The sequence below is a fragment of the Camelina sativa genome, chromosome 11, assembly GCF_000633955.1.
Source record: "Camelina sativa cultivar DH55 chromosome 11, Cs, whole genome shotgun sequence".
Classification (NCBI taxonomy): domain Eukaryota; kingdom Viridiplantae; phylum Streptophyta; class Magnoliopsida; order Brassicales; family Brassicaceae; genus Camelina; species Camelina sativa.
In genome coordinates this window covers 8669099-8692615 of record NC_025695.1, presented here as the reverse complement: position 1 = coordinate 8692615, position 23517 = coordinate 8669099, and the positions used below count along the sequence as shown (strand labels likewise).

The following is a 23517-nucleotide window of genomic DNA, read 5'->3' as shown; positions in this document are numbered from 1 at the left end:
TGTGTAGATGTGTTTGATCCGTTCTCGCCGACGAGAAGCGTTAGCCAGGTGCTGAATCTGATGGACCAGTTTATGGAGAATCCTCTGTTATCAGCTACGCGAGGCATGGGAGCTTCAGGAGCTCGTCGTGGTTGGGATATAAAAGAGAAAGACGATGCTCTGTACCTGAGGATCGACATGCCTGGACTGAGCAGAGAGGATGTGAAGCTAGCTATGGAGCAGGACACTCTGGTGATTCGCGGAGAAGGGAAGTACGAAGAAGATGGTGGTGACGGTGAAGGAGGAGAGAGCGGGAGCAGGAAGTTCACGAGCAGGATTGGATTGCCGGAGAAGATTTACAAAATCGATGAGATCAAGGCGGAGATGAAGAACGGAGTTTTGAAAGTTGTGGTTCCGAAGATGAAAGAAACAGAGCGTAAAGATGTTCGTCAGATCGATATCAACTAAAAAAAAACGTCGTCGTTTTCTTTAGTGTTGTTTTGTTGATATGTCTTTTGAATAAAAGTGTGTATGGTCGATGTTGAAAGACTTGACTGAAGGAAGGATTCCTCTTTTTACGTTTCTTGAAACGGTGGTTTTTGTCTTTGCTTAGATCAGTATTTTGCTGCTAATGCACAAATTAATAACTTAATAAGTATATCGTGCTAGGTACCTTTATGGACGGACCTATGGTTGATTAATACTATATACGACTTTTCAATAAGACCCGAAGACGAGTTCTGAGGTCGAGGGTACTCGACGGACCGGTCTATTAAAAACTCGCAAAGTGCCGAAGCCCGTTAGAGTAAAAATGGAGTGGGAATAGCGCGTGTTGGGAAGCCCAAGTTTATGAAGCGATCGACAAAAAAGTAGGGCACAAAAATTACAAAACCCGACAAAGTTAACCTAAACTCGCAAAACCTAAAAGCCAAAGCTAATCGACGGCGACGAGAACAAAAAAAAAAAGAGAAGAAGAAGACTTTGTCGCCGCTCTCAGATCTCGATGGCACCGAAGAAAGCGGAACTAATCGACAACCCACCTGTGGTCTCTTCGAGTGAAGAGGAAGAATCTGGTTCATCTGGAGATGAATCTGACTCTTCTGCTGAAGTTTCGAGGAAAGACGTGTCCTCTTCAAAGAAGCCTGAATCTGATTCCGAAGGCGAATCTGAGTCCGAGTCCGATTCCGAACCTGAGCCCGCTAAGAAGCCAGTTGTGGCCACCAAAGCTAAGTCAGATGCTGCTTCTGGATCTGCTGCGGCTTTACCGGAGAGTTCAAAATCCAAGCGTCCTTTGAAAGAAGCTGAGCCTGAAGCTAACAAAAAGCTGAAGATATCAGAGACAGAGCATGTGGTGAAGACGGCGAAAGCAAATGATAATGAATCTAGTAAGAAGATTTCTAAAGAGGATGCAAAGAAGATGTTTCAGAGGTTGTTCAGTGAGACTGATGAGGTTGCGTTGCTTCAAGGTGTTCTTGATTTCACTTCTACCAAAGGTGATCCTTACGAAGACAGTGATGCTTTTTGCAGTTATGTTAAGAAGTTGATTGATTTCGATGCTACCAAAAGCCAGATTGTAACTAAACTTCAGAGGTTGAAGAAGAAGTTTGGTAATACTGTTAAGAATGCTGCTAAAAAGGGAAAGAGTGAAGATGAGGTTAAGTTTGCTAAGGATATTGAGCGTAAAGCTTTTGAATTGGCTAGAAAGATTTGGGGAAGTAATGGTGTTATGACTTCTAAATCAAGGAAGAAGATTGGAGGAACAACCCCTTCTGCTGCTACGAAAGATATGAAGTTGGTTGCTCATTCTACTCCTAAGAAACCACAAGAAGGGCAAAGACCGGAGAAAACAGAGGGGAAGGCTGGTCTCTCAATTGGTAGAGAGATTGCATTGTTCTTCAATGCTGAGAATTCGAGTTCTTGCTGTTTGGATGAATTCACAATAACTGCGGTTTGGAAAAAAGTTGCTGATGGTGCGAAGAAGACACAAGTTGAGGAAAAATGGAAGAAGCTTNAAAAAAAAGAGAAGAAGAAGACTTTGTCGCCGCTCTCAGATCTCGATGGCACCGAAGAAAGCGGAACTAATCGACAACCCACCTGTGGTCTCTTCGAGTGAAGAGGAAGAATCTGGTTCATCTGGAGATGAATCTGACTCTTCTGCTGAAGTTTCGAGGAAAGACGTGTCCTCTTCAAAGAAGCCTGAATCTGATTCCGAAGGCGAATCTGAGTCCGAGTCCGATTCCGAACCTGAGCCCGCTAAGAAGCCAGTTGTGGCCACCAAAGCTAAGTCAGATGCTGCTTCTGGATCTGCTGCGGCTTTACCGGAGAGTTCAAAATCCAAGCGTCCTTTGAAAGAAGCTGAGCCTGAAGCTAACAAAAAGCTGAAGATATCAGAGACAGAGCATGTGGTGAAGACGGCGAAAGCAAATGATAATGAATCTAGTAAGAAGATTTCTAAAGAGGATGCAAAGAAGATGTTTCAGAGGTTGTTCAGTGAGACTGATGAGGTTGCGTTGCTTCAAGGTGTTCTTGATTTCACTTCTACCAAAGGTGATCCTTACGAAGACAGTGATGCTTTTTGCAGTTATGTTAAGAAGTTGATTGATTTCGATGCTACCAAAAGCCAGATTGTAACTAAACTTCAGAGGTTGAAGAAGAAGTTTGGTAATACTGTTAAGAATGCTGCTAAAAAGGGAAAGAGTGAAGATGAGGTTAAGTTTGCTAAGGATATTGAGCGTAAAGCTTTTGAATTGGCTAGAAAGATTTGGGGAAGTAATGGTGTTATGACTTCTAAATCAAGGAAGAAGATTGGAGGAACAACCCCTTCTGCTGCTACGAAAGATATGAAGTTGGTTGCTCATTCTACTCCTAAGAAACCACAAGAAGGGCAAAGACCGGAGAAAACAGAGGGGAAGGCTGGTCTCTCAATTGGTAGAGAGATTGCATTGTTCTTCAATGCTGAGAATTCGAGTTCTTGCTGTTTGGATGAATTCACAATAACTGCGGTTTGGAAAAAAGTTGCTGATGGTGCGAAGAAGACACAAGTTGAGGAAAAATGGAAGAAGCTTAAGGCTAAGCAGGTGGAGCTATGTTTGCAGAGGACTGAGCTCGTTAACGAAACTGCAAAGATGATATTCAAAGCCTACGAATCCTGATCGGTTTGTCTTTTTTTTTTTTTTTTTACTCTCTCTAGTATGCATCTTTGAGTCTTTTCCTATTGTGCATTTTAGCTTGTGCAACTAATCCTATGTAAGTCGTTGTCGTATTTTTCTTTATGCCCCTTATGTTGAATGCTTGGTTTGGGTATAAGACCCCTTTTATTTTTTAATACCTCTTGTTCCGTTTCTATGAACCCACCCAGAAAATGTAATGGTCGTATTAGTTCTTTTATGTTAAGAGCTGTGACACTACTTGTCAATGATATGCATCCCTTGTGAAGTTCAGCTGGTGCCTCCTGAGGACTGCAAAGTTAAGAAGCAAACATAACTTCACATGTTCTTGCAGTTTGCATATCGTCATATCGATAAGAGACTAGGATGATACCTGCACCGAGATAACGTTCCTGCAGGATCATGTCGATATGACTTCAATGACTATTATCATCCTTGACATCGTCGTGCATCACTAAGAATCATAGGCATTTTATCAAATATATAGAGTTTCTATCGCTCTCAGTCTCTGATAGATGACAGCGTTTTTGTCGCAATTCTTTTCAGAACCTATTCCACATGGAAAAACAACATACTGAATAGTACAATACTTACTCCTTATCTTGAATATGCTACGAGAAGAGCAGATCGATGTCTCAATCAAAGATTAAGACAATAAGGTATATCACGAAACATGATACCCCGTGAGCATCTCTCAAACAATCAGAGAAAAGGTCTCTAAGTCATTATGTTTTCCAAATTATTTTCACAAGAAAACTTCAAAAGTCTTCTGAAAAAATCTTACCGATTCCACACTGTATGTGGGACAAGGAGAAGAAAATTTAGAGAACCGCACAAGTTTGACAATATAAATTTAACTGTTTAACATCTGTACCATCTACGTCTACGATGTAGCATTGTTACTTATGCATATTGTACTCTTGATTAAGAGGGATAGAACCAAGTCAGTTTTCTACAACCTTGCTCCATCATAAGAGTAACATTCTTTAGATGTTGTTTTCGAAAACCGTTTGTTGTTACGGGTTTATTTTGGCAAACATCTCTAAAAATTGTAGTCGTTTTGTATTAATTACTGTTTTCTAAACAAAAAAAAAAAACATTTTCTTATGCTTTAATATTTATATATTTGTTGACATCTTCCAATGAACTAAAGAAAAAAATGAATTTGGACACAAAAATGAAGTACCATTCCAAAGAAGAATGTTACTCATAGTTGTGTAGATAAACTAAAAAATTAACGAGTTGAATCTTAGGATGCATAAACGAGTTAGAGTCAGAGGCTTACGTGCGGGCACAAACGGATAGATCGGACGCCGACTTGCTACTTCACATAATCTATTATTAAATAGTTCAACATCTGTGTTGAAGGATTCGATTCATATGATACCGTCTTCTTTTGTTTGATTTGTTTCTTCAAGTTTGCGTAGTTTGATTAAAAAACACATATGATAAAAAAATTTAATCTATACATTTGGAGGCCAGTGAAGCAAAGGGCTTGGTCAATATAACATACAGCAAAGGGGCAAAATAAGTTATTCAAAATGAGCCATTTCACTTTCTTTAAGTAGTGACTTTTTTTCCCTCCCAGCTTCTCACCATTCGAGTTGTAGAATAAGAGCGAGAGGAATACTTTTCTCCTCTCTTCAAACTCCAATAGGTGATCCAAAATTCTAGGTTCATTCTACAATCTCTTTAGCTTTCTGTATAATTTTGTTCTGCTTGTTTTACAAGATGTTGAGGATTCTTGTTTCACAAGTAATAATAGATGAAGAGACAGTGACCTCACATCTTCATCTGATTTCAGGTTTTGGCGTTGTGAGGAGTTGTTAAAGAGATGGCGTCATGGACTTCATCCCAATTCCTGTATGAAGAAACCAAGCCATGGGGTATTCAGTTCTTGGAACGGTTTAAGCGGTCAGGAAGACTGTCCTTCAAGCAATACCAAGCCCTAGTCTTTCTCTTAACCTTTGTCGCCTATATCGCCTTCCATGCTGCCCGAAAGCCTAATAGCATTGTCAAAGGAACACTTTCCGCATCAACAATCAAAGGCGGTTGGGCACCCTTTGATGGACCCGATGGAACAGCCTTGCTTGGGCAGATTGACTTGGCCTTCCTCTCTGTCTATGCGGTTGGGATGTTTGTGGCGGGTCACTTGGGAGATCGTTTGGATCTCAGGACGTTTCTGACTATCGGTATGATAGGGACCGGCCTTTTCACAGCTCTCTTTGGGGTTGCGTTCTGGGCTGATTTCCACAGCTTCTACTATTTCTTGGCGGTTCAGGTTATGGCAGGATGGTTTCAGTCGATAGGCTGGCCTTGTGTTGTGGCCGTGCTCGGGAACTGGTTCGACAAGAAAAGAAGAGGAATGATTATGGGTGTTTGGAGTGCTCACACTTCCCTTGGTAACATCACAGGGTCTCTGATCGCATCCGGTCTGCTTAGATATGGATGGGGTTGGTCATTTCTTGGCCCATCTTTGCTCATGACTTTTCTTGGAATCGTTGTTTACCTTTTCTTGCCTGTGAACCCTCCAACCGTTGAGGCTGAGAGAGATGGAACTGAGATTGACTCCACCATGAGGCTCGGTGACACCATCACAGAGAGCTTCTTGGAATCTAGAATGAGTACTGGATTCGATAGAAAAGCAATCGGGTTCATGGCCGCTTGGAGAATCCCCGGTGTTGCTCCTTTCGCCTTCTGTCTCTTCTTCACTAAGTTGGTTTCATACACTTTCCTCTACTGGCTTCCTTTCTATGTCAGCCACAACAGTATGTTTTCTCATCATCTCTCCTTCCTTTGACCCTCTAATGTTGTAGCCTTAATATAGGTATTGACTGAATTACGTGATGCAGTGATCGGAGGAGAGTACCTGTCTGAGGAGACATCTGGAAACTTGTCGACACTCTTCGATGTTGGAGGCGTGGTTGGAGGAGTCTTAGCCGGATACATCTCTGATCAACTGGACGGAAGAGCCATCACAGCAGCAGGATTCATCTACTTGGCAATCCCAGCTCTGTTCCTCTACAGAGTCTTCGGACATATCTCAATGACCATCAATGTCATCCTCATGTTCACATCAGGAGTCTTTGTCAATGGACCGTTTGCTCTCATCACAACAGCTGTCTCAGCTGATCTCGGAACACACAAATCTCTCAAAGGCAATGCAAGGGCTTTGGCTACAGTCACAGCTATCATAGACGGCACAGGGTCCGTAGGTGCTGCGATTGGACCGGTACTCACTGGTTACATCTCTGCCATTAGCTGGGACGCAGTGTTTTACATGTTGATGACTGCAGCATTCATCTCCGGATTGCTTCTCACTAAACTAATCATAGCAGAAGTCAAAGCTATATTGTTTGGTTCAGAAGATGAAGTAGCTTCATCATCACCAGCAACCAGAGCTCCCATTGATGTCCTCCTTTGAGTTTTTTTTTTCTAAATCTTTTAAAGTTGGTTCCTTTTTTTTTCCCAGCTCTGTTCCGTTAACATGATCATGTCTTAATTTCTAAAGTTTGAATGAGAATAAAATTGACCTAATTTGATAAAACCGATCAAATCATCTGAAAAACTGAGTAAAAAGAATCTTCCTTTGATTGTCAAACTTGTATGAATTTACAATCCCACACACACAACCCTCTCACCAATCAAAAGTAAAAGCAGAAACCAAATAAAAGAAGTAACAAAAGAACGGTGAATTCACCGGAGAAGATCAAACGTCGTCTCTGTTTTTGGGCTTGCGATATTTTTCTTCAAGTTGCTTGGCCATTGAAACGGCGCAGTGTCCAAGCTTCTTGATGTTAGGAACGTTGTAGTTCTGAGCGATGTAGATCCCACACACTGTTCCTGAGATGAAAGAGAAGCTGCTTCTTATTATTCCCATCTTCTTCTTCTTCTTCTTCTTCTTCTTCTTCTTCTTCTCAGACTCCGGTGCGAACGTAGATCGGAATTTTTATTTTATTTTTTTAGGGTTTTTGAATTGGAGTGATTTGATCGGACATGAAAAAGCGAAGAAGTTCTTGAAAATTCTGGAAATCGAAGATCCATTAATGGGCTTGTTAAGGCCCAATTAGAGTTAAAAAATTTACATGGGCTCACTTTGATCCATATGAAATCTAATTTTTGTTGTTATTGGAAAATTGTGCACCTAACTCTATATATACAGTTCGGAAGAAAGCTCTAAATGACAAAAGGTGTTTTTGGTTGATTGGGTCATATTCAAATCTGTCGGCGTGTCGAGATCTAATATCAAATTATCTTTACTTTTAGATGCATTAACCATCATTAATGTTCACAAAAACCATAGAAGTGGAGCATTTGGTTTTCACCCAAAACCATATTATAAGATGATTTTAATACTACAATAATATTTGCTGTAGTATGTTGAAAAATAAACCCAGAAAAAAAAGAAACATGTGTTGACCCTATCAGTTTTTATTTGTTTAATAAAGAGTTTTGTAAATAAAAATACATTCTTTCGAGGAAGAAGAAGATATAGAATTTTCGTTGCTCTTTTTTACTTTTCGATTCTCTCGATCGAGAGAGAAAGACAGGGAGGCACGGTAACACGGTGTGTGCTTTTTAAGATTATCTTCCAACCAACAGCTTCGTGTGTTTCAGGTTTTTTTTTTTTTATCTTTTTTCCTTTCGATCGGTTTGTACAACTCTGATCTCTCTCTCTTTTCTTGTTTTGCTGCTGCTATCTGCATTTTTATTCGTATTTGAATCTTCTATCCCAGCTCCCTTTCTTCAATTTTGGATATTGTTATGTAATGAACCTGTGACATTTCTAAGATCATAATCTTTTGCTTTTTCCGGTCAATTGTACAAATCCAATTTCATCTGTGGGGCATATGACTCAAATCTAAAAAAAAGGTCCTTTTTTTTGTTGTTGTTTGCTTCTTTAGAGCTCAATTCTCTGTAGATTCTGCGAAAAAATCTTCTCTTTTTTCTTGTTTTCTGAATGCAAATGGTCTAATTACCCTGTAAAAATCGTATCTTTTTTTTTTACATGAAAAATCTACCGTTTGATCACTCTGCTTTGTGGTTGTTTTGTCTCTTCCAAGTCTTAAACACTGATGAGAGATTATGTTGCTGCAGATGGCATTCATGCTTATATGACTAAATGAGATTCTGGGGATTAAGTTTAAGTTGGAAGGCTGTTATTATAGTTCCTGATGGGGATAAGGTACTTGCCGGTCTCGGTAGCATCTACAGCTTTGAGCTTTGTTGGCCTTCAAGTCTGGACAGAGTTGTCTCTCGATAGACTTAGATCAGATGGGCTCATAGCCAACAACATCTCTTTAGGAGACTCCGAGCATGCCCTTGACCTGATTCTGGGCTCTTATTTCACTATTGCCCTGCTCGCAAATTTTGTGCTCAATGTGTATATTCTTCTGCTACTTTCTCTCAAGGTAAGACTTAAAAGAGTTAACATTTTACTTCTGGTACTTTCTCTTCATTTACAGTTCTTAGTTTGGTTACTATCCAAACCATAATTATTCGTTTTTACCTCGAGCAAATGTTCTTAATTTGTCAGAGTCAAAGTCTTGTTTCCGGCTAGTTGAATGTCTTGCTTGAATGGAAACTCAAGATGAGCTTCATACTGTTTGTTACCATAATATACTGGTTGTTTAAAATGTTTCTGGAATTGTCTTCTGACCATACTTCTAATGTCTTTTAAACATCTTCTGCAGACTCTATTTTTTGGAGATTTGTATGACGTTGAAACTAAAAAGTTAGTGGAGCGACTTGCCAATTATATCATTTACAAGGTAACTGTTTTTTGATTGAAAAGAATGTGACATTCAATAACCTACAGTCGTTGTTTTGTATGAGATATTCTTGGTAGTTTTCATTACTTAATATCGTAACTGCAGTCAGCAAAACAAATGAATTATTATTATAATGGCAGAGGAATGGAATAGAAAAGAAACTAGTTTTTGAGGCTCAAGAGAGGTCTTTACTTAGACAGATGATTCTGCCACATTATCCCTTCATTTCCTCCTGTATTATTTCCTTGATTTGAGTTATCTGTAGATATTTGTATGTATTTTCGGTGTTAATAGTTTATTCTCCCTTTTAATCCTCCTGTCCTTAGGGTACATTTCTACCACTGGTTATTCCCCCGACCATATTTCAGGGTGTACTGTGGACAGTTTGGTTGACTGTTCTATGTACTTTAAAGGTATGGAACAATTGGCGTTCTTGATTTACGGGAAACCAAATTCTGAATTATCTTTTCTAGACACCCTAATGTGTATCTTGTAATGTCATGTAGATGTTTCAAGCTTTGGCTAGAGACCGGCTTGAACGATTGAATGCATCTCCTTCTTCTACACCTTGGACATACTTTCGTGTGTATTCAGTGCTGTTCGTGGTCCTCTCTGTTGATATGTTGTGGTATTTACTAAACCTTGTGTTATAGTGTCAAATATTCAATTGCTGCGGTATCTATCTGTTTATGACCTTAAACTATAGAAGTATGTTTCCACTCAAGGTTCTCTCTGGACTCTATATGTACTTCTTAAACAAAACTTAGGTAATGTGTGTATTATCAAGGAGGAAAAAAAAATTAACTTACATGGCTACGCTCTTACTGCTCTTAATTTCTAGTGAAAATTGGTGATCCTGAAGTTGATCTTGATCCTACATACATCTTGATTTTCTTCATCATAAACACTCCTTGTTATGGTAGAGGATCAGAGTAGACTGTTCTCTAGATTTACCTTATTTCCTCTCAAGAACAATTTCATAAAGTTCTTTAACAACATAGAGAGAGTGCATAGCTTGCTTTATGTTTCTGCTATACCGTGAGAGATGATATCCTGAAATTCATGTATGCATGAACTCTGCTTCAAGGCAAAAGTAAAGCAAAAGCTTCTTCTGAGTGAAAATGTGGATGCCATAGAGCGAGGAAGATATTATGTCTAAGTTCATAATGTTTTGTGGACTGCATTCCAGTTAGGATTCTCGTTTGATCTCTTTGTGTGATAATGTTTTATGTTTTTGTAACCAGTTTCAAGCATGTCTGGGTGATATGTTGAGTAAAAGGATTTACTTTTCTCCTCCAATCTTGCAGGATAAAACTTTCCCTTATGACATACAATACAATTGGTTCCTCTGTGTATCTGCTGTTACTTTTTGAGCCATGCAGTATAGCTTTTGAGACCTTGCAGGTACTTAATTGATATTAGTTGTTTTCTTCGTCCTACTTGTTTTCTTTTTTTTTTTTTAGCCATAGAGTTGATGACTATAGAGTTGATCGGGTTTTTTTGCAGGCGCTGTTAATTCATGGGTTTCAGCTACTAGATATGTGGATTAACCACTTAGCAGTCAAGAACTCCGACTGCCAAAGATCTAAATTTCTCGATTCCATGACAGCAGGTCGTTTCTTTTCTGGTGTTTGCTATGTTTTTCTATTAGAGCCCGGGAATGCATTCCTGTGGACATTTTTGGCCGACTAGAACTCCACAACTCAAGGAAAACTCTTATCTTTGGATAGGCTCACTCTTGGAATGGAAGGGCCTCCTCAACCGTAACCTTGGTTTCTTCCTGGACATGGCTACTTTAATAATGGCACTAGGTCATTATTTGCACATTTGGTGGCTGCATGGCATTGCCTTTCATCTGGTGGACGCAGTTTTGTTTCTCAACATACGTGTATGTTACTTGACAGTTGATACTAGTCACAGCATTCAATTGTTGTATATTTTACCTGGTTTTTCTGTTTGGTTTGGCAGGCATTGTTAAGTGCAATTTTGAAACGAATAAAAGGATACATTAAACTAAGAATAGCTCTGGGTGCTCTCCATGCAGCCCTTCCTGATGCAACTTCTGAAGAGTTAAGGGCATATGATGATGAATGTGCCATATGTCGGGTATGCATCTGCTATAGACTCATTTTCATATAATTTATTTTATCTCAAACTCTTAAACTACATTATGAATGGCAGGAACCTATGGCTAAGGCCAAAAGGCTTCACTGCAACCACCTTTTCCATCTTGGATGCCTGCGATCCTGGTGCGCTTAGCTAAATACCGACAGCCTCATGTGTTTATGACTGAAACTAGTGATCCTGACGATGCTTTGATGCTGGCAGGTTGGATCAAGGTCTAAATGAGGTTTATTCCTGTCCTACATGTCGTAAGCCTCTTTTTGTTGGTCGAACTGAAAGTGAGGTGAACCCTCGCACAGAGGAAGTCTCAAGCGATGAACAGTTAGCCCGTCAGCTTGAAAGACAAAATAATCCCGTACATGCACTAGCCACTGGATTATTTCCTACCGAGATGCCAAATTCTGTCGAAAATGATACTTCGAGGTTCAGTTCATTCTTCATTCTTGCTTTTCTTATCAACAACACCAAAGTAACAATTTGTTTAGAACTTAATGATTCTTTTTCAGTGATTCCCTTGATCTTGGTGCTGTTATACTAAATATGCATTGCCTTAAATTAAACATTATTTAAAATTATATTTGGATCGCCTACAATATTTGGTTTGTGAGTTATGACGACCACTATCTGTGCATTTTCCTTGGATTTGTTTTTAAAGAGTTCCATTTTAAACTGGATTGTACAAGTTCTCATCCTTTTCTTTCACAAAATAGGAATTTAGGATTGGATCCAAACTGGCTGCAGACATGGTCAGGTCAGGGTTCTGATGTGGCTGGTCCCTCTACCGCTTCCAGGTCAGTTGGACTAGGGAGGGTTCAGATGATGATGAGGCATCTTGCATCTGTTGGCGAAAGCTATGCTCAAACTGCACTTGATGATGCTGCTTGGAGTCTATGGCCGATGAACCCTTCACAACCATCCACTTCTTCTACAACCGTACCTCCTGGTACTGGTGGAAGGACAGGTGGTCTGCATCTGAGAACTGTATCAAGCACGACAAATGAAAGCTTGGCAAATATACTAGCTATGGCTGAGACAGTGAGGGAAGTCATGCCACACATGCCCGATGAAATTATTTTCCAGGTAAGTTTTAACTGCATATTGGATATTCTGTAAAGCTTTGACGGGAAGTGCATATTTGGTTGAGTTGGTGGGTCATTTTAGATTGTCTTCTGCATTGAATGGAAGGAAAGATTCTCATATAATCATACCCGAAAGGCTGAAACCGAATTTTATCACTTATCTATGTGGTCAATTTGCTTGAACCCATTGTCCGGCACTTGGTTCTTATGTTTGCACTAAACTGGTCCTTTAAGTGAATATTTCAGTACTAAGATTCACGCGACTTGATACTTGAACCTGTTGCGTTTCAATTTCTTGCAGGACCTGCAGAGAACAAACTCTGTTGCTGTTACAGTGAACAATCTTCTCCAGATGTGACGATAGTTTGTATAAAATATACTTACGCATTTGCAGCACTTCCATTTCAACCTTAGGTATAGATTAATGATGAGGGACAACATCCTTGATCCTTAAGTCTTAGACACCACCCAACATTCCAAGCTTCACCTGCTGTAAATACAAGGCAATGTGCATCACTCTTTTGCTATAGAGAAGAAGAAGAGGCTCTAGTCTATAGCTTATTGATCTCTTGCGAAAAATAAGTTCGGATATTTACATAAGGTGATGACGCCCTGGGGGTCTGGTGATTTCTTGTCGCAGTCTGGCCTCGGCTCCAATCTAGAGGGAGAGTAACCACTCTTTGCAGCTGCTGCTACCTCTACTGTATAAGAATGTGTAATTTACAATAAATGAAGTAAATTAAGGAATCTACTGTTATTGATCCAATAGTCTGTAATATAGTATAATATCATCAAATCTTTTTCTTCTGAAAAACTTATAAGTACATCCTTCCTATACGGGCTTCGATAAGTTAAAATCTGCAGGTTTTGAGGAACAGAACAAATTAAATATAAGTTATAGTTAGCATACAAAATCTTATCGAAGAAACCAATACAGGTATTTGTTTGTCATAACCACTTCGATTAGACTGCTTTTGTATATAAGAGGCAATATAAAAGTATCATGTTGGTACTTTTAACGCAAACTTCAAGTTAAAAAAAGATTGTTTCGTTAGGAAGGAAGCAACTTTTCATATTGTCCATGATGCCGTGTGTAAATTGCAATTGGCAAAAGAGAAACCAATTCATTTTTATTTTCTTCTAGACACATCTATCTACTTAGTTCGATAAAACTTTATACTACGACTACGTTGAGGTTGAGCTCCCTTCATTAAATAAGTTTATCTGTTTCTTCTCATTACTAAAATATATGAGGTAGTTGGGATAAAACAAATGTTAAAAAAAAAAAACAGAATGATTAATAATGTTCCCACATTCTTCTGAACATATGTTTCCAGGTCTTCTCCTCAATCTTTGTATTTTCAACGGTCTTCCTTTCAAATTGAATGCTTTCTATTGCTCATGTATTTCTCTCGTATTTTTCTGTATAATAAACCCAAAAAAGTACACTGACAGTCTGACACTAAAGGGGAAAATACAAAAACATGAAAGTTTTTTTTTTTTTTTTTTCTGTTTGCATGAAAATGGTTATTAAAGGTAAAGCTTTTATTTTTCTGCAAAATTTTCTTTTCAAGTATGAAAAAAAGAAAGAAGAAAAAAGGTGTTACTAAAATAAGGCCAAAATAAACAAATAATTAAAAAAGAATAAGGTTGGAGTGTCCCCTAAATTTTTCCGGTGTCTTGTAAGAAAAAAAATTCAAAAACCCACACTGACACTAACACATTTGCTTCGTCTTCTTCTCTCTACCGTTTCGATTTCACTCCTTTATTATGTCAATTCCTCCTGAAAGTTTTCTGATCACGAAACACGCATTAAAACGAAAATAAAAAACCCAAACTTTATGGCGCCGACTTGTTCTATTATGTTCCTCCTCTGCTTTGCTCTTCTCTCCGCCGTGTCTTTCGCGGCGGACCCTTTTGTCTCCTACGACTTCAGAGTTTCTTACATCACCGCTTCTCCCCTCGGCGTTCCTCAACAGGTTCCCTTTCCTTCTTACCTTTTTTTTCCCTTTAAGTGTCGGGTTTACTGTTTAAGTAAAGGTTCTCGCTTTCGATTTTGAGATTCAATGGCGTCTTTGAATGCTTTTTTGGTTTCTTAGTTTTCTGAAACTCGTGTTCTTACCTCTGGATCTATGTATAGAGTGCATTTGAGGTGGCTATCGCAAGTTTTTGTCTTTTGGGTTTCGGCGAGTGATAGCTTTCTTCTATTTCTGTGTAAATATGCTAAAGAGGGTCACTCACTGAACTTGATTTTAAACCCATTACCATATCATCTCAAAGTTGTGATTTTTATGGGTTTAGGTATTCAACTAATTGTTCCTGTTATATGAACATTTTGACTGGCATAAAAAGATTGAAATTTTTGAGTATGTGTTAGCTTTCTTTGATTTGGTGTTACCTTTGTATATTCAGGTTATAGCTGTCAATGGGCAGTTTCCAGGTCCTCTGCTTAATGCTACTACCAACTACAATGTTGTTGTTAACGTCTTCAATCATTTGGATGAGCCTCTCCTCTTGACTTGGTGAGACGACCTAAGAGAGCCTGTCTCTTTTTTTTTAACCTCCTTAACATATATAGTTTCTAAAGACTAATGTGCTTCTTTGGGTGCTTCACCATTTGTTATGTTGGAATAGGCCTGGCGTCCAAATGCGACGTAACTCGTGGCAAGACGGTGTTCTTGGCACAAACTGCCCAATTCCTCCCAGATGGAACTTTACTTATCAGTTTCAAGTGAAGGATCAAATTGGAAGCTTTTTCTACTCCCCTTCACTCAACTTTCAGAGAGCATCTGGTGGTTTTGGTCCCATCGTGATTAATAACCGTAATGTCATTCCTATCCCTTTCCCACAGCCTGACGGCGAACTCATCTTCATTATTGGTGATTGGTACACTCAGGACCATAAAGTATGTAATTATCACTTTGGTATATTTTCTTTTTCCGCATTTGGTTATCAGTACCTGTGCTTTTTATATATATACCTGATACACGGTTGCTTCTCAGGCATTAAGGAGAACACTTGACTCTGGGAAAGAACTTGGGATGCCAGATGGAGTCCTCATCAATGGGAAGGGTCCTTACAAGTACAACAGTAGTGTACCTGATGGAATTGATTACTTAACCTTTCATGTTGAACCAGGTATAATCTTTGGGAGTTCCTGAGATATTTTTGCTTTCACTTTGCCTCATGAGACTTATGAATCTTCTCATGTGACATTTTGTTTGAAGAGATGCCTGTGTTTAGTCTTCAATCTCAGTTAGTTGTGTTGTTCTAAGATAATCTTTTTCCTTATTCGACTTAGAGCTCCTAGCACATGAGAAACTGTTGCATGTAGTTGAACATCTTATAAAGGTGGTACTTCAAAAGTTCACATCTTCAGTCGTTAGAATAAGATAAAGAAGATTTGTCAAGATTCGCTGCAAATTATTAGTCTTCTGTTATGCTATAATGGTGTTATCTTTTGCAGGAAAAACATACAGAATCCGTGTTCACAATGTTGGGATCTCAACAAGCTTGAACTTCAGGATTCAGAACCACAATTTGCTTTTGGTAGAAACCGAAGGCCACTATACTTCACAGGCGAACTTTACTGATTTTGATGTTCATGTAGGACAGTCTTATTCTTTCTTGGTAACCATGGACCAAAACGCCACAAGTGATTACTACATTGTTGCAAGTGCTAGATTTGTGAATGAAACAGTGTGGCAAAGAGTCACTGGTGTTGCCATTCTCCATTATTCTAATTCCCAAGGACCTGTTTCTGGTCCTCTGCCAGTTCCTAAAACAGATGTTTCTAGCCCATGGTCAGCAATGAACCAGCCAAAGGCCATCAGGTTTGTTTTAACATTTTTTGGTGCAGGTGCATAGAAATACCCCATCTTGTTACTACAACTTGATTCTTTTCCCAGTGAAGCTGACTCTTTTGCTCTACAGGCAAAACACATCTGCTAGTGGAGCTCGTCCAAATCCGCAGGGGTCATTTCACTATGGTCAAATAAACATCACTAATACATACATTTTGAGAAGTTTGCCTCCAACAACAATCAACGGTGCTCTTCGTGCTACACTTAATGGGATTTCATTTGTGAATCCAAGCACTCCAGTGAGGCTTGCGGATCGCAATCAAGTGAAAGGAGCTTATAAGCTGGACTTCCCTGAAAAACCTTTCAATAGACCTCCTCGTTTGGACAGATCTATGATCAACGCAACATACAAGAGCTTTATACAAGTTGTATTCCAGAACAACGACACCAAGATCCAGAGCTTTCATGTTGATGGCTATTCATTTTTTGTTGTTGGGTAAGAGAAACAGTGACACCTTGTAATCTATTCTTGTTACTCATGTCTATCAAAAGTCTGGTGTTGATGTACCATGTTATCCAGGATGGACTTTGGTATATGGTCAGAAGACAAAAAGGGTTCATATAACAACTGGGATGCCATCTCAAGAAGCACAATCGAGGTTCATACACCGTAGCATCACTCAAACTACTCTGATCTGCAGGTTTTCTTAATGGTTTTCTTGTTATTTAGGTATACCCAGGGGGATGGACGGCTGTACTTATTTCCCTTGACAATGTCGGAGTTTGGAACATTCGAGTAGAGAATCTTGACAGATGGTATCTTGGTGAAGAAACTTATATGCGGATCACAAACCCGGAAGAGGATGGAAAGACAGAGATGGATCCCCCTGAAAATGTCCTTTACTGTGGTGCCCTTAAGAACTTACAGAAGTATTCATCCGAAACTTTTCTTCTCTCTCTCTCTTTTGCTGTACCTTTAGATGATGAGGAGGATCATAACACTCTTCATTGTGATTGTTTCAGGGAACAACACCACTCAGCTGCAACATCTATACTAAATGGACACTTGAAGCTAATGTTAATGGTGTTGCTCGCCTCGGTTTTCACATTTTGCTGAGCCTTTTTACATCTCTTTGTGTTGATCGCCCCGGTGAAGTGATGAAGTCCCACTAGTTCGTCTGTAGACTGTAGAAGACGTTAAATGTTTAGATTTATTAATTTATCCCCATGGATCTGAACAACAACACTGGTTCTTGCCTTGTTTAAGGTCAAAATGGTTTAAAATCTTCTCAATTGTAACGAAAAAGTTCGATTTTTTCTGATGTATGTTCTTACAAACCATCCACATCCTTTATTATGTCTCTCCCATCAGCATTTTTTTTTTTAAAAAATCTTTCATATGATTCTAGATAATAGGGTGATTGTTTGAACTTTGAAATGTCAATTAGAAGTTTATGTTACATATGATTTTTAAATATAATAAATCTTCGTTAGATGTTTGTGTTTATAACTTTTAACAAAAAGTACGATAGGGCTCCTAATTTCAAAATATGCGATCATATTCATATCACTTTGTTCTCAAATATGAAATTTTGTGAACAGCTTTAGAAATTTTATTTTGCTGATTAATTTTTAAAAACTTAAAAAAATATGTGCAATTTCCAGCCACTAAACGCCTATAACTAATAGGATCATGCATCGAAGATGATTAATTCGCATATCAATTCTCTATAGTGTAGTACTGTACATGATACATTGATACGTCGATCTGGCTTTCTTAATAATTACAAAAGAATGATGACTAAAAAAAAAATTAAATAAGTTGATGTTTCTCCGGAATAAGAGATCTGGTCCATGTTCATATGACATGCATTGCGCATCATATCACATCACGTGCTACCTCTGCTTAAACACCGGAATGAACTTTGTAATGAACTAATGATCTTCAAAAGAAAACAAAACTTCTTAATAAGTTGGGTTTAGTTTGGTATAATTTGAGACGCCTAGGTTTTGTTAATTATTATAAACAGAGACAAGGAGACGATCGTATGATGTGAAACGGCCATGTTTAGCAAATTATATGATAGACGTAATGATTAATTTTTACACCTTTACTTTACAACATAATGATTAGAGGGCATTCAGACTAACATACATGCATAACTGGTTAATGATCGATGATTAGGGGAATATAACAAACGGAATGAGATGTCACATGGTTCGAATAAGAAATTAAAATAAAATAAGAATTAACTATCTCACTGTAACCAGTATTTTCCTAACATTTAGAACTTTTTAAAGCTACATCTGGTATTAAAATTTTCAAAAATTAAAATAAATTCGCATTTGCTTTGCGAAAGAACACAAAACAAAAGTTCAATTCTACACATTAACCATTTTTTTGAAGGATTTGTAACAATTATTTGTTTTTCTCTATTATTCAAGCAAATATTTCATGTGGCTATCCAGGGCTACCCTGTCTACTATACCTAGACCTAGAGGATCGATCCAATAATTTGCTTAATTAATTGAATCACAAATATAAACCAATTAATGTGTCTACATATACATACGCATACTGCATTGGTTTCACAATTCTTCAAAAGTTTGCATTTTCTATTCTCTCTTAAACCCGAAAGTACAAAACACCTATAAAACATGTCTCGTTTCGTGATACTCTCTGTGATTCTCATCGTTTTCATCTACTCATCATTAAGCTTTTCGAACACAGAAGCCACTCCTCCAGCTAGATACCAAAACCACAACACGTTCGTGAAAACGGCATGCAACTCGACAACATACCCTACGAAGTGCTACAACTCATTGTCCTCCTACTCCTCCACAATCAAGTCCGACCCTCTCAAACTATGCACAACGTCGCTCAGCCTCAACGTCAAATCCGCCAAAAATGTCACATCAGTCATCTCAAACCTTCTTCTAAAGGCCAAATCAGCCAAAAGCCATGAGGTCCCTATCCTCAAGGACTCCTTGGACGAGATGAAGGACACCGTGGACGAGCTCAAGCAAGCGTTGGCCGAGATGAAGTATGTCAGAGGTGGAGGAAAAACTACGGAGGAGCACTTAAAGAACGTGAGGACGTGGGTGAGCTCGGCGTTGACCGACGAGAGCACGTGTACGGACGGATTCGAGGAAGAGGAAGTAAATGTAGAGATGAAGAAGAAGGTTAAGAAGGCTGTCTCTGAGCTTTCAAAGACTACAAGCAACACCTTAGCCCTTCTTACTCATTATTTAAGTTATTGAATATCCACCTCTCTCGCATGTGCATGTGTGCGTTTTATTTTCTTATTTTATATATGTCATAATTAATTAGTAATATAAATTCAAAGTTTTCACAATGTGTAATGTTTACGAATTAATTGATTCGCATACAGTACTACTACGTGGCCATGTTTAGGTTTACAGCTTATATAGCATCTTTACACAATTGTATACAAGACAAAATGTTTTAGAAGCGTTTTGGTCGTTTTCGAGTGTTTCCCGAAAAGCTTTTGGAATTTGTATTATTTGTTTTAAATGCGGCGTTAAGGATTTTGAAATATATTGAAAGTTTGAAACCATTCCGGATGGTATATATACTGGAGGACTTTTCTATTGTTTTGGAAAACAATATAAAGTATTAATTTGTTGATTCAATCTGACTTTTGATTAGTTTTTATTATTATTATTATATATCAAAATATTTTATCTTTTTACTTGAATGTTGAAACGTTCGAAATTTCTTTAGAAACGTTATTTTTTGGTTTGTCATCAGAAGAAAACATTAGTTTGGAGAATCTTTCTAATTTAATAAGAAAGCATCGTTGTGAGGTTTCAAGTACCAATACTCTTCAAGCAGATTAATACTACTATTTTAGTACCTCTTCCCTTGGCGTGTTCTCATGGTAGTCCCAAACCGTAACTATTGTTAATTAGAGATCGCTTTGACAATCATAAAATAAAGACGACAAGATATGGTCGATTTTTTTTGAAGCAATGTCTTCTGCCTGAAAAACACATTAAAAGAGTATCTTTAAACATTGGATTATAAAATCAGTTGATCATATCATATCCCCAAAATATATAGCTTAGTAATGTTTGTATTTTACCCAATTTAAACTCGTACATATACGAGTTTTGATATTTTTAAAAACTTCAAATGATATTGTTCGCCCCGAGGCTTGAGGATTAATTCAGTGTATATGGATCAACATGTCAGAATGTCAGAATGATTCGTACGTATTTCATAAGTTATGAATTATATATGATGAACCGTTCCAGTTGGGCCATTTTTCCGTTGACCTTTGTGACTTAAAAAAAAAAAAGAACTGGTTGGCTTTTTCTTATCAAACGATTCACATATTATACAAAGTACAAACTAGTAATTTTATCAAAATTCCTATATATTTATGATTCCTTTCTCTAACATACAAAATCTCTATAGGATTCCAAGAAAGTATTTCATGAAATACTTTGCACTTGCAGACTTTTAGAAATTTGTTTCCTTTTTGTAAAGGGACTATCTTTATAATAGGAGTATAGGACTAGGTTTTGCAAGTTTTCTATGTCCACATATAAGGTGACAAGTATGCATGGTAGAACTTCCAAAATTTTTCATAAAGCTACTTTATTTAATAGTTTTTATTTTATTTTTAGAAAGTACTTTTTTTAATAGTTGGACAAGCGTTAATTAAGTTTTCTATATTCTTCTCAACCAAAGTTTTCTATACACGATATTTGAGATAAATAATTCTTTTTTCTATATTAATATAAAATCAACACCAAATGCCTTCAACTATGAAGACCGTAGTAGATAATACAACGACGCCGCAAGAAAACTGTAATGACACAGAAGAACCAAACCAAATCACATCTCTTCAAATCCGAATAGAAACCAAATCCAAGAGAAAAACTCTGCCCCTTTTGAAATGTTTTCAGTGCTTGGAAGCAAAGTCATTGATGAGAGCCAAGGCATTGCTTGTCTCTTCCGCCACACTCACAATGTGTGTTCTGATTAAGCTTTTTAGCTCACCATCCATGGCTTTCCCTCCAAACCCATCAAGACACGTGGTCTCATCCGTCAGAGCCGCGCTTGTCCACGTCCGGACATTGCTCAGACATAACCAAAAGTCTTCTCCGCTGTCGCCTTCCTCCAGATGCTTCAGTTCCTTCAGAGACTTGCTCAACCTGTCAACAGTGTCTCCCATCTCCTCTATACAGTCCTCTACAGCCTCGTGCTGCCTCTTTGTGATTCCCTTATAATCACTCATCCCTGAGACATAGGTTTTGGCTGACTTTGCTCGGGCCATGCTAACGGCAAGCGCTGTCTCAGCAAGCTTACCTGGCTGCTGCTTGATCTCGCTTGCATATGAAGACAGAGACTGGAAGCATAGGTCCGGGTATGACGTTGTCTTACAAGAGGTTTTAATGAATTCTATATCACCACTTGATTCCTCTCCAAGGTTTCTGGCCATGGCTACTGCTGCAGTGGACAGATACAGAACAGAGAGAATCAAAGAAAGCTCTAAACTTCTTGCCATTTTGGATTCCAAAGACAACTTTGTTTTGAATTTAGCAATTAAAAGTGGGAGAGTAGCAGTAAACGGGTTCAGGTATTTATAGGGATAAGCCTAATGAATGTGTGAATGCAGATACATTGATCCTTAAATCCTTACATAAAAAAAAGCACTATATCATTTTTAGAGCAAAGAATGGAGTTGGTTGAAACATCAATAAATGTGCAGCAATGTGAATACCTATAACAGAGGATAAGAGCTGTAACTGTTTGTCTTCATATACAACATATTTGGATCCTAGCTTTCTAAATATTGCAACTGGTGGGTCCTAATGCACGTGACCAATGACTAAACCCATGTGACTGAACCATATGAAGCACTGGTCACGAGAAAGAGCTTATCAATTGAATAATGCAGAGGAAAAAGTATAATCTAGTGATGACATTGGTTTTGGTCAAATCTTACAGAAGACATCCCACGAAAATCTAGAAAGCCGAAATCATTTCTAACAGCTAACCAATCAGACGCGTTCACACATGTCATGTCATCTTTTTCTCCATGAACAAACAAGTCTCCTATGTGTGTAAGATCACTTTCTATGAACAAACAAGATCACCTATCACTCAACACACTATCATCACTTGGGGATGATTTAAGAAGAAAAGTCGTACGCACCTTTTAGCCTAACCAGTTTATGTCTCCAGTCCTCGATCCACCATCATCTGTCTTACTCTCTCAACATCTGCTGCTCTCTTCGCCTTACTATAAATTCTCATCAACAGTTCGAAATTGTGTTCGTTATCAGGTTCCAACTCGAAAAGACGTTGAGCAGCAACCTCTCCTATATCTGCATTGCCATGGAGGTAACAAGCGTATAACAAAGCTCCCCAAACAGTTGGACCAGCCTCAGACCCCATCTCTTTAACAATCATTGAGTAAGCCTCTTCCACCTTCCCTACTCTTCCATAGAGATTCACCATACACGCATAGTGTTCCATCTTCGGGTTTATCCCATATTCCTTCGACATCAGAGAGAACAGTCTCTCTCCAACTTCGACCATTCCTGTATTAGCACATATAGATAGAACCGAGACAAACGTGATACCATCAGGTCTAGCATTAGCACGCTGCATTTGCTCAAAATACTTTAAACCATTAGAATCTTTAGAATGAGCAGAGATAATAGCATTCCAAGATACAGTATCTCTCTCGGGCATCTGATCGAATATGAAGCGGGCTTGACCCAATTGTCCCCTTTTGGAGTACAGAACAATCAAAGCATTCGCAACCGATAACTCCCACTCCATTCCTCGCCTAAGTACCCATCCATGTAACTGACGCCCATGCTTGAAAGACAAAACACGAGCTAGAACACTGGAGATAGCAACCTTATCAGGCTCAGTCCCATCTTGAACCATTAGACGAAAAATGTCCAACGCCTCGTGTAACAAACCGTGATGAAGGTAACCGGTTAACATGGAGTTCCAAGACACATAATCTTTGTGAGGAATCATGTCAAAAACATTCCTTCCTTTAACAATGTCACCACATTTTGCATACATATCAACAAGAGCATTAAGCACATAGACATCAAATCCAAAACCTGCCTTAACCAAATCACGATGAATAGCTTCTCCAATCTGAATAGACCCAATTCCACCACAAGCTTTTAGGACGCGTGGGAAAGTGAACCGATCCGGTTTAACGCCGTCTTCAGCCATCTGAAAGTAGAGAGCCATGGCATCTTCATACTGACCCAATTCTGCGTAGCCAGAGATAAGAGAGTTCCAAGCAAAAGGCGATGATTCTCTCTTAGACATTCGATCGAACACCTCGTGTGCAACCTCCGCGTAGCCACAAGACGCGTAGAGCCTAACAAGCTTTGATGAAATCCCCAGGTTACTGCGTAAGAGGTAGGGAGGTATAAGGTGATGAACTCTAACACCATGGTCAATGGCTCTTAAGCTGTAGCAAGTCTCGAGAAGAGAAGCGAAGATCTCTGGTTCGCTGAAGGAGATACCTTTTTGAGCGGATGTTTCGAGGTCTGTAATGACGGAGTCTAAAGCTTCGAGTTGGGTCCG

At 38.6% G+C, this 23517-nt stretch overlaps 9 protein-coding genes across 17 annotated transcripts in view; 6 read left to right on the top strand and 3 right to left on the bottom strand.

Annotated features, from left to right (window-relative positions):
- Positions 1–3394, top strand: part of LOC104722449 (GLABROUS1 enhancer-binding protein-like) — a 4822-nt gene extending 1428 nt beyond the window's left edge. Inside the window, exons 1-2 of one of the 3 annotated variants that reach the window (XM_010440613.2) lie at positions 738–1990; positions 3045–3394. In XM_010440613.2, the coding sequence (XP_010438915.1) occupies positions 983–1990; positions 3045–3131 (1095 nt within the window). In that variant the 5' untranslated portion in view covers positions 738–982 and the 3' untranslated portion in view covers positions 3132–3394. The other 2 variants (XM_019232697.1, XM_010440612.2) reach the window with 2 other exon arrangements.
- Positions 9–591, top strand: LOC104727761 (23.6 kDa heat shock protein, mitochondrial). Its single transcript, XM_010446835.2, has one exon. The coding sequence runs from the start codon at positions 61–63 to the stop codon at positions 445–447; it is 387 nt and encodes a 128-aa protein (XP_010445137.2). The 5' UTR covers positions 9–60; the 3' UTR covers positions 448–591.
- Positions 4738–6575, top strand: LOC104722446 (putative glycerol-3-phosphate transporter 2). 2 transcript variants are annotated; one of them, XM_010440608.2, is made up of 3 exons: positions 4738–4820; positions 4951–5914; positions 5999–6575. In XM_010440608.2, exons 2-3 carry the CDS (start codon positions 4981–4983, stop codon positions 6568–6570), a joined length of 1506 nt encoding a protein of 501 aa, XP_010438910.1. In that variant the 5' UTR covers positions 4738–4820; positions 4951–4980; the 3' UTR covers positions 6571–6575. The 2 variants fall into 2 exon arrangements, with proteins under 2 accessions (XP_010438910.1, XP_019088625.1); XM_019233080.1 differs by lacking the exon at positions 4738–4820 and having other exon boundaries at positions 4849–5914.
- LOC109127718 lies at positions 6720–7237 on the bottom strand. The gene has a single exon (XM_019233081.1). It carries the CDS (start codon positions 7024–7026, stop codon positions 6856–6858), a length of 171 nt encoding a protein of 56 aa, XP_019088626.1. The 5' UTR covers positions 7027–7237; the 3' UTR covers positions 6720–6855.
- LOC104722445 (E3 ubiquitin protein ligase RIN2) lies at positions 7449–12949 on the top strand. Of its 4 annotated transcripts, none has more exons than XM_010440604.2 (13): positions 7449–7713; positions 8244–8557; positions 8840–8917; positions 9244–9330; positions 9424–9545; positions 10225–10321; positions 10424–10529; positions 10648–10805; positions 10886–11023; positions 11099–11166; positions 11246–11464; positions 11752–12121; positions 12422–12949. In XM_010440604.2, exons 2-13 carry the CDS (start codon positions 8321–8323, stop codon positions 12476–12478), a joined length of 1737 nt encoding a protein of 578 aa, XP_010438906.1. In that variant the 5' UTR covers positions 7449–7713; positions 8244–8320; the 3' UTR covers positions 12479–12949. The 4 variants fall into 4 exon arrangements, with proteins under 4 accessions (XP_010438906.1, XP_010438905.1, XP_010438908.1 ...); XM_010440603.2 differs by having other exon boundaries at positions 7450–7763; positions 12422–12946; XM_010440606.2 differs by lacking the exon at positions 7449–7713 and adding an exon at positions 7909–8018.
- LOC104722444 (monocopper oxidase-like protein SKS1) lies at positions 13771–17264 on the top strand. The gene is made up of 9 exons (XM_010440602.2): positions 13771–14099; positions 14533–14642; positions 14755–15025; positions 15123–15258; positions 15587–15953; positions 16054–16419; positions 16504–16582; positions 16654–16853; positions 16947–17264. The coding sequence occupies exons 1-9, from the start codon at positions 13962–13964 to the stop codon at positions 17038–17040; spliced, it is 1761 nt and encodes a 586-aa protein (XP_010438904.1). The 5' UTR covers positions 13771–13961; the 3' UTR covers positions 17041–17264.
- Positions 18503–19295, top strand: LOC104722443 (21 kDa protein-like). The gene has a single exon (XM_010440601.2). It carries the CDS (start codon positions 18582–18584, stop codon positions 19182–19184), a length of 603 nt encoding a protein of 200 aa, XP_010438903.1. The 5' UTR covers positions 18503–18581; the 3' UTR covers positions 19185–19295.
- LOC104722439 (21 kDa protein-like) lies at positions 20657–22093 on the bottom strand. The gene has a single exon (XM_010440597.2). The coding sequence runs from the start codon at positions 21458–21460 to the stop codon at positions 20855–20857; it is 606 nt and encodes a 201-aa protein (XP_010438899.1). The 5' UTR covers positions 21461–22093; the 3' UTR covers positions 20657–20854.
- LOC104722440 (pentatricopeptide repeat-containing protein At4g25270, chloroplastic-like) overlaps positions 21127–23517 on the bottom strand; it is a 3399-nt gene continuing 1008 nt past the window's right edge. The window contains exons 2-3 of one of the 3 annotated variants that reach the window (XM_019232877.1): positions 22112–23308; positions 21127–21399 (exon numbers count right to left, since the gene is read on the bottom strand). In XM_019232877.1, the coding sequence (XP_019088422.1) occupies positions 22129–23308 (1180 nt within the window). In that variant the 3' untranslated portion in view covers positions 21127–21399; positions 22112–22128. Of the gene's footprint in view, positions 21403–22111; positions 23457–23517 lie in introns of all 3 variants that reach the window. The other 2 variants (XM_019232878.1, XM_019232876.1) reach the window with 2 other exon arrangements.

Excerpts from the sequence above, each read along its gene's own strand:
- LOC104727761 (XM_010446835.2), top strand. The coding sequence starts at position 61 with ATGGACCAGTTTATGGAGAATCCTCTGTTATCAGCTACGCGAGGCATG.
- LOC104722446 (XM_010440608.2), top strand. The coding sequence starts at position 4,981 with ATGGCGTCATGGACTTCATCCCAATTCCTGTATGAAGAAACCAAGCCA. Across the intron at positions 5,915-5,998 it reads TTTCTATGTCAGCCACAACA|TGATCGGAGGAGAGTACCTG; the intron begins GTATGTTTTCTC and ends TACGTGATGCAG.
- LOC109127718 (XM_019233081.1), bottom strand. The coding sequence starts at position 7,026 with ATGGGAATAATAAGAAGCAGCTTCTCTTTCATCTCAGGAACAGTGTGT.
- LOC104722445 (XM_010440604.2), top strand. The coding sequence starts at position 8,321 with ATGGGGATAAGGTACTTGCCGGTCTCGGTAGCATCTACAGCTTTGAGC. Across the intron at positions 10,806-10,885 it reads TTTTGTTTCTCAACATACGT|GCATTGTTAAGTGCAATTTT; the intron begins GTATGTTACTTG and ends TTGGTTTGGCAG. Across the intron at positions 11,167-11,245 it reads CTTGGATGCCTGCGATCCTG|GTTGGATCAAGGTCTAAATG; the intron begins GTGCGCTTAGCT and ends TGATGCTGGCAG.
- LOC104722444 (XM_010440602.2), top strand. The coding sequence starts at position 13,962 with ATGGCGCCGACTTGTTCTATTATGTTCCTCCTCTGCTTTGCTCTTCTC. Across the intron at positions 14,100-14,532 it reads CCCTCGGCGTTCCTCAACAG|GTTATAGCTGTCAATGGGCA; the intron begins GTTCCCTTTCCT and ends TTGTATATTCAG. Across the intron at positions 15,954-16,053 it reads AACCAGCCAAAGGCCATCAG|GCAAAACACATCTGCTAGTG; the intron begins GTTTGTTTTAAC and ends TTTGCTCTACAG.
- LOC104722443 (XM_010440601.2), top strand. The coding sequence starts at position 18,582 with ATGTCTCGTTTCGTGATACTCTCTGTGATTCTCATCGTTTTCATCTAC.
- LOC104722439 (XM_010440597.2), bottom strand. The coding sequence starts at position 21,460 with ATGGCAAGAAGTTTAGAGCTTTCTTTGATTCTCTCTGTTCTGTATCTG.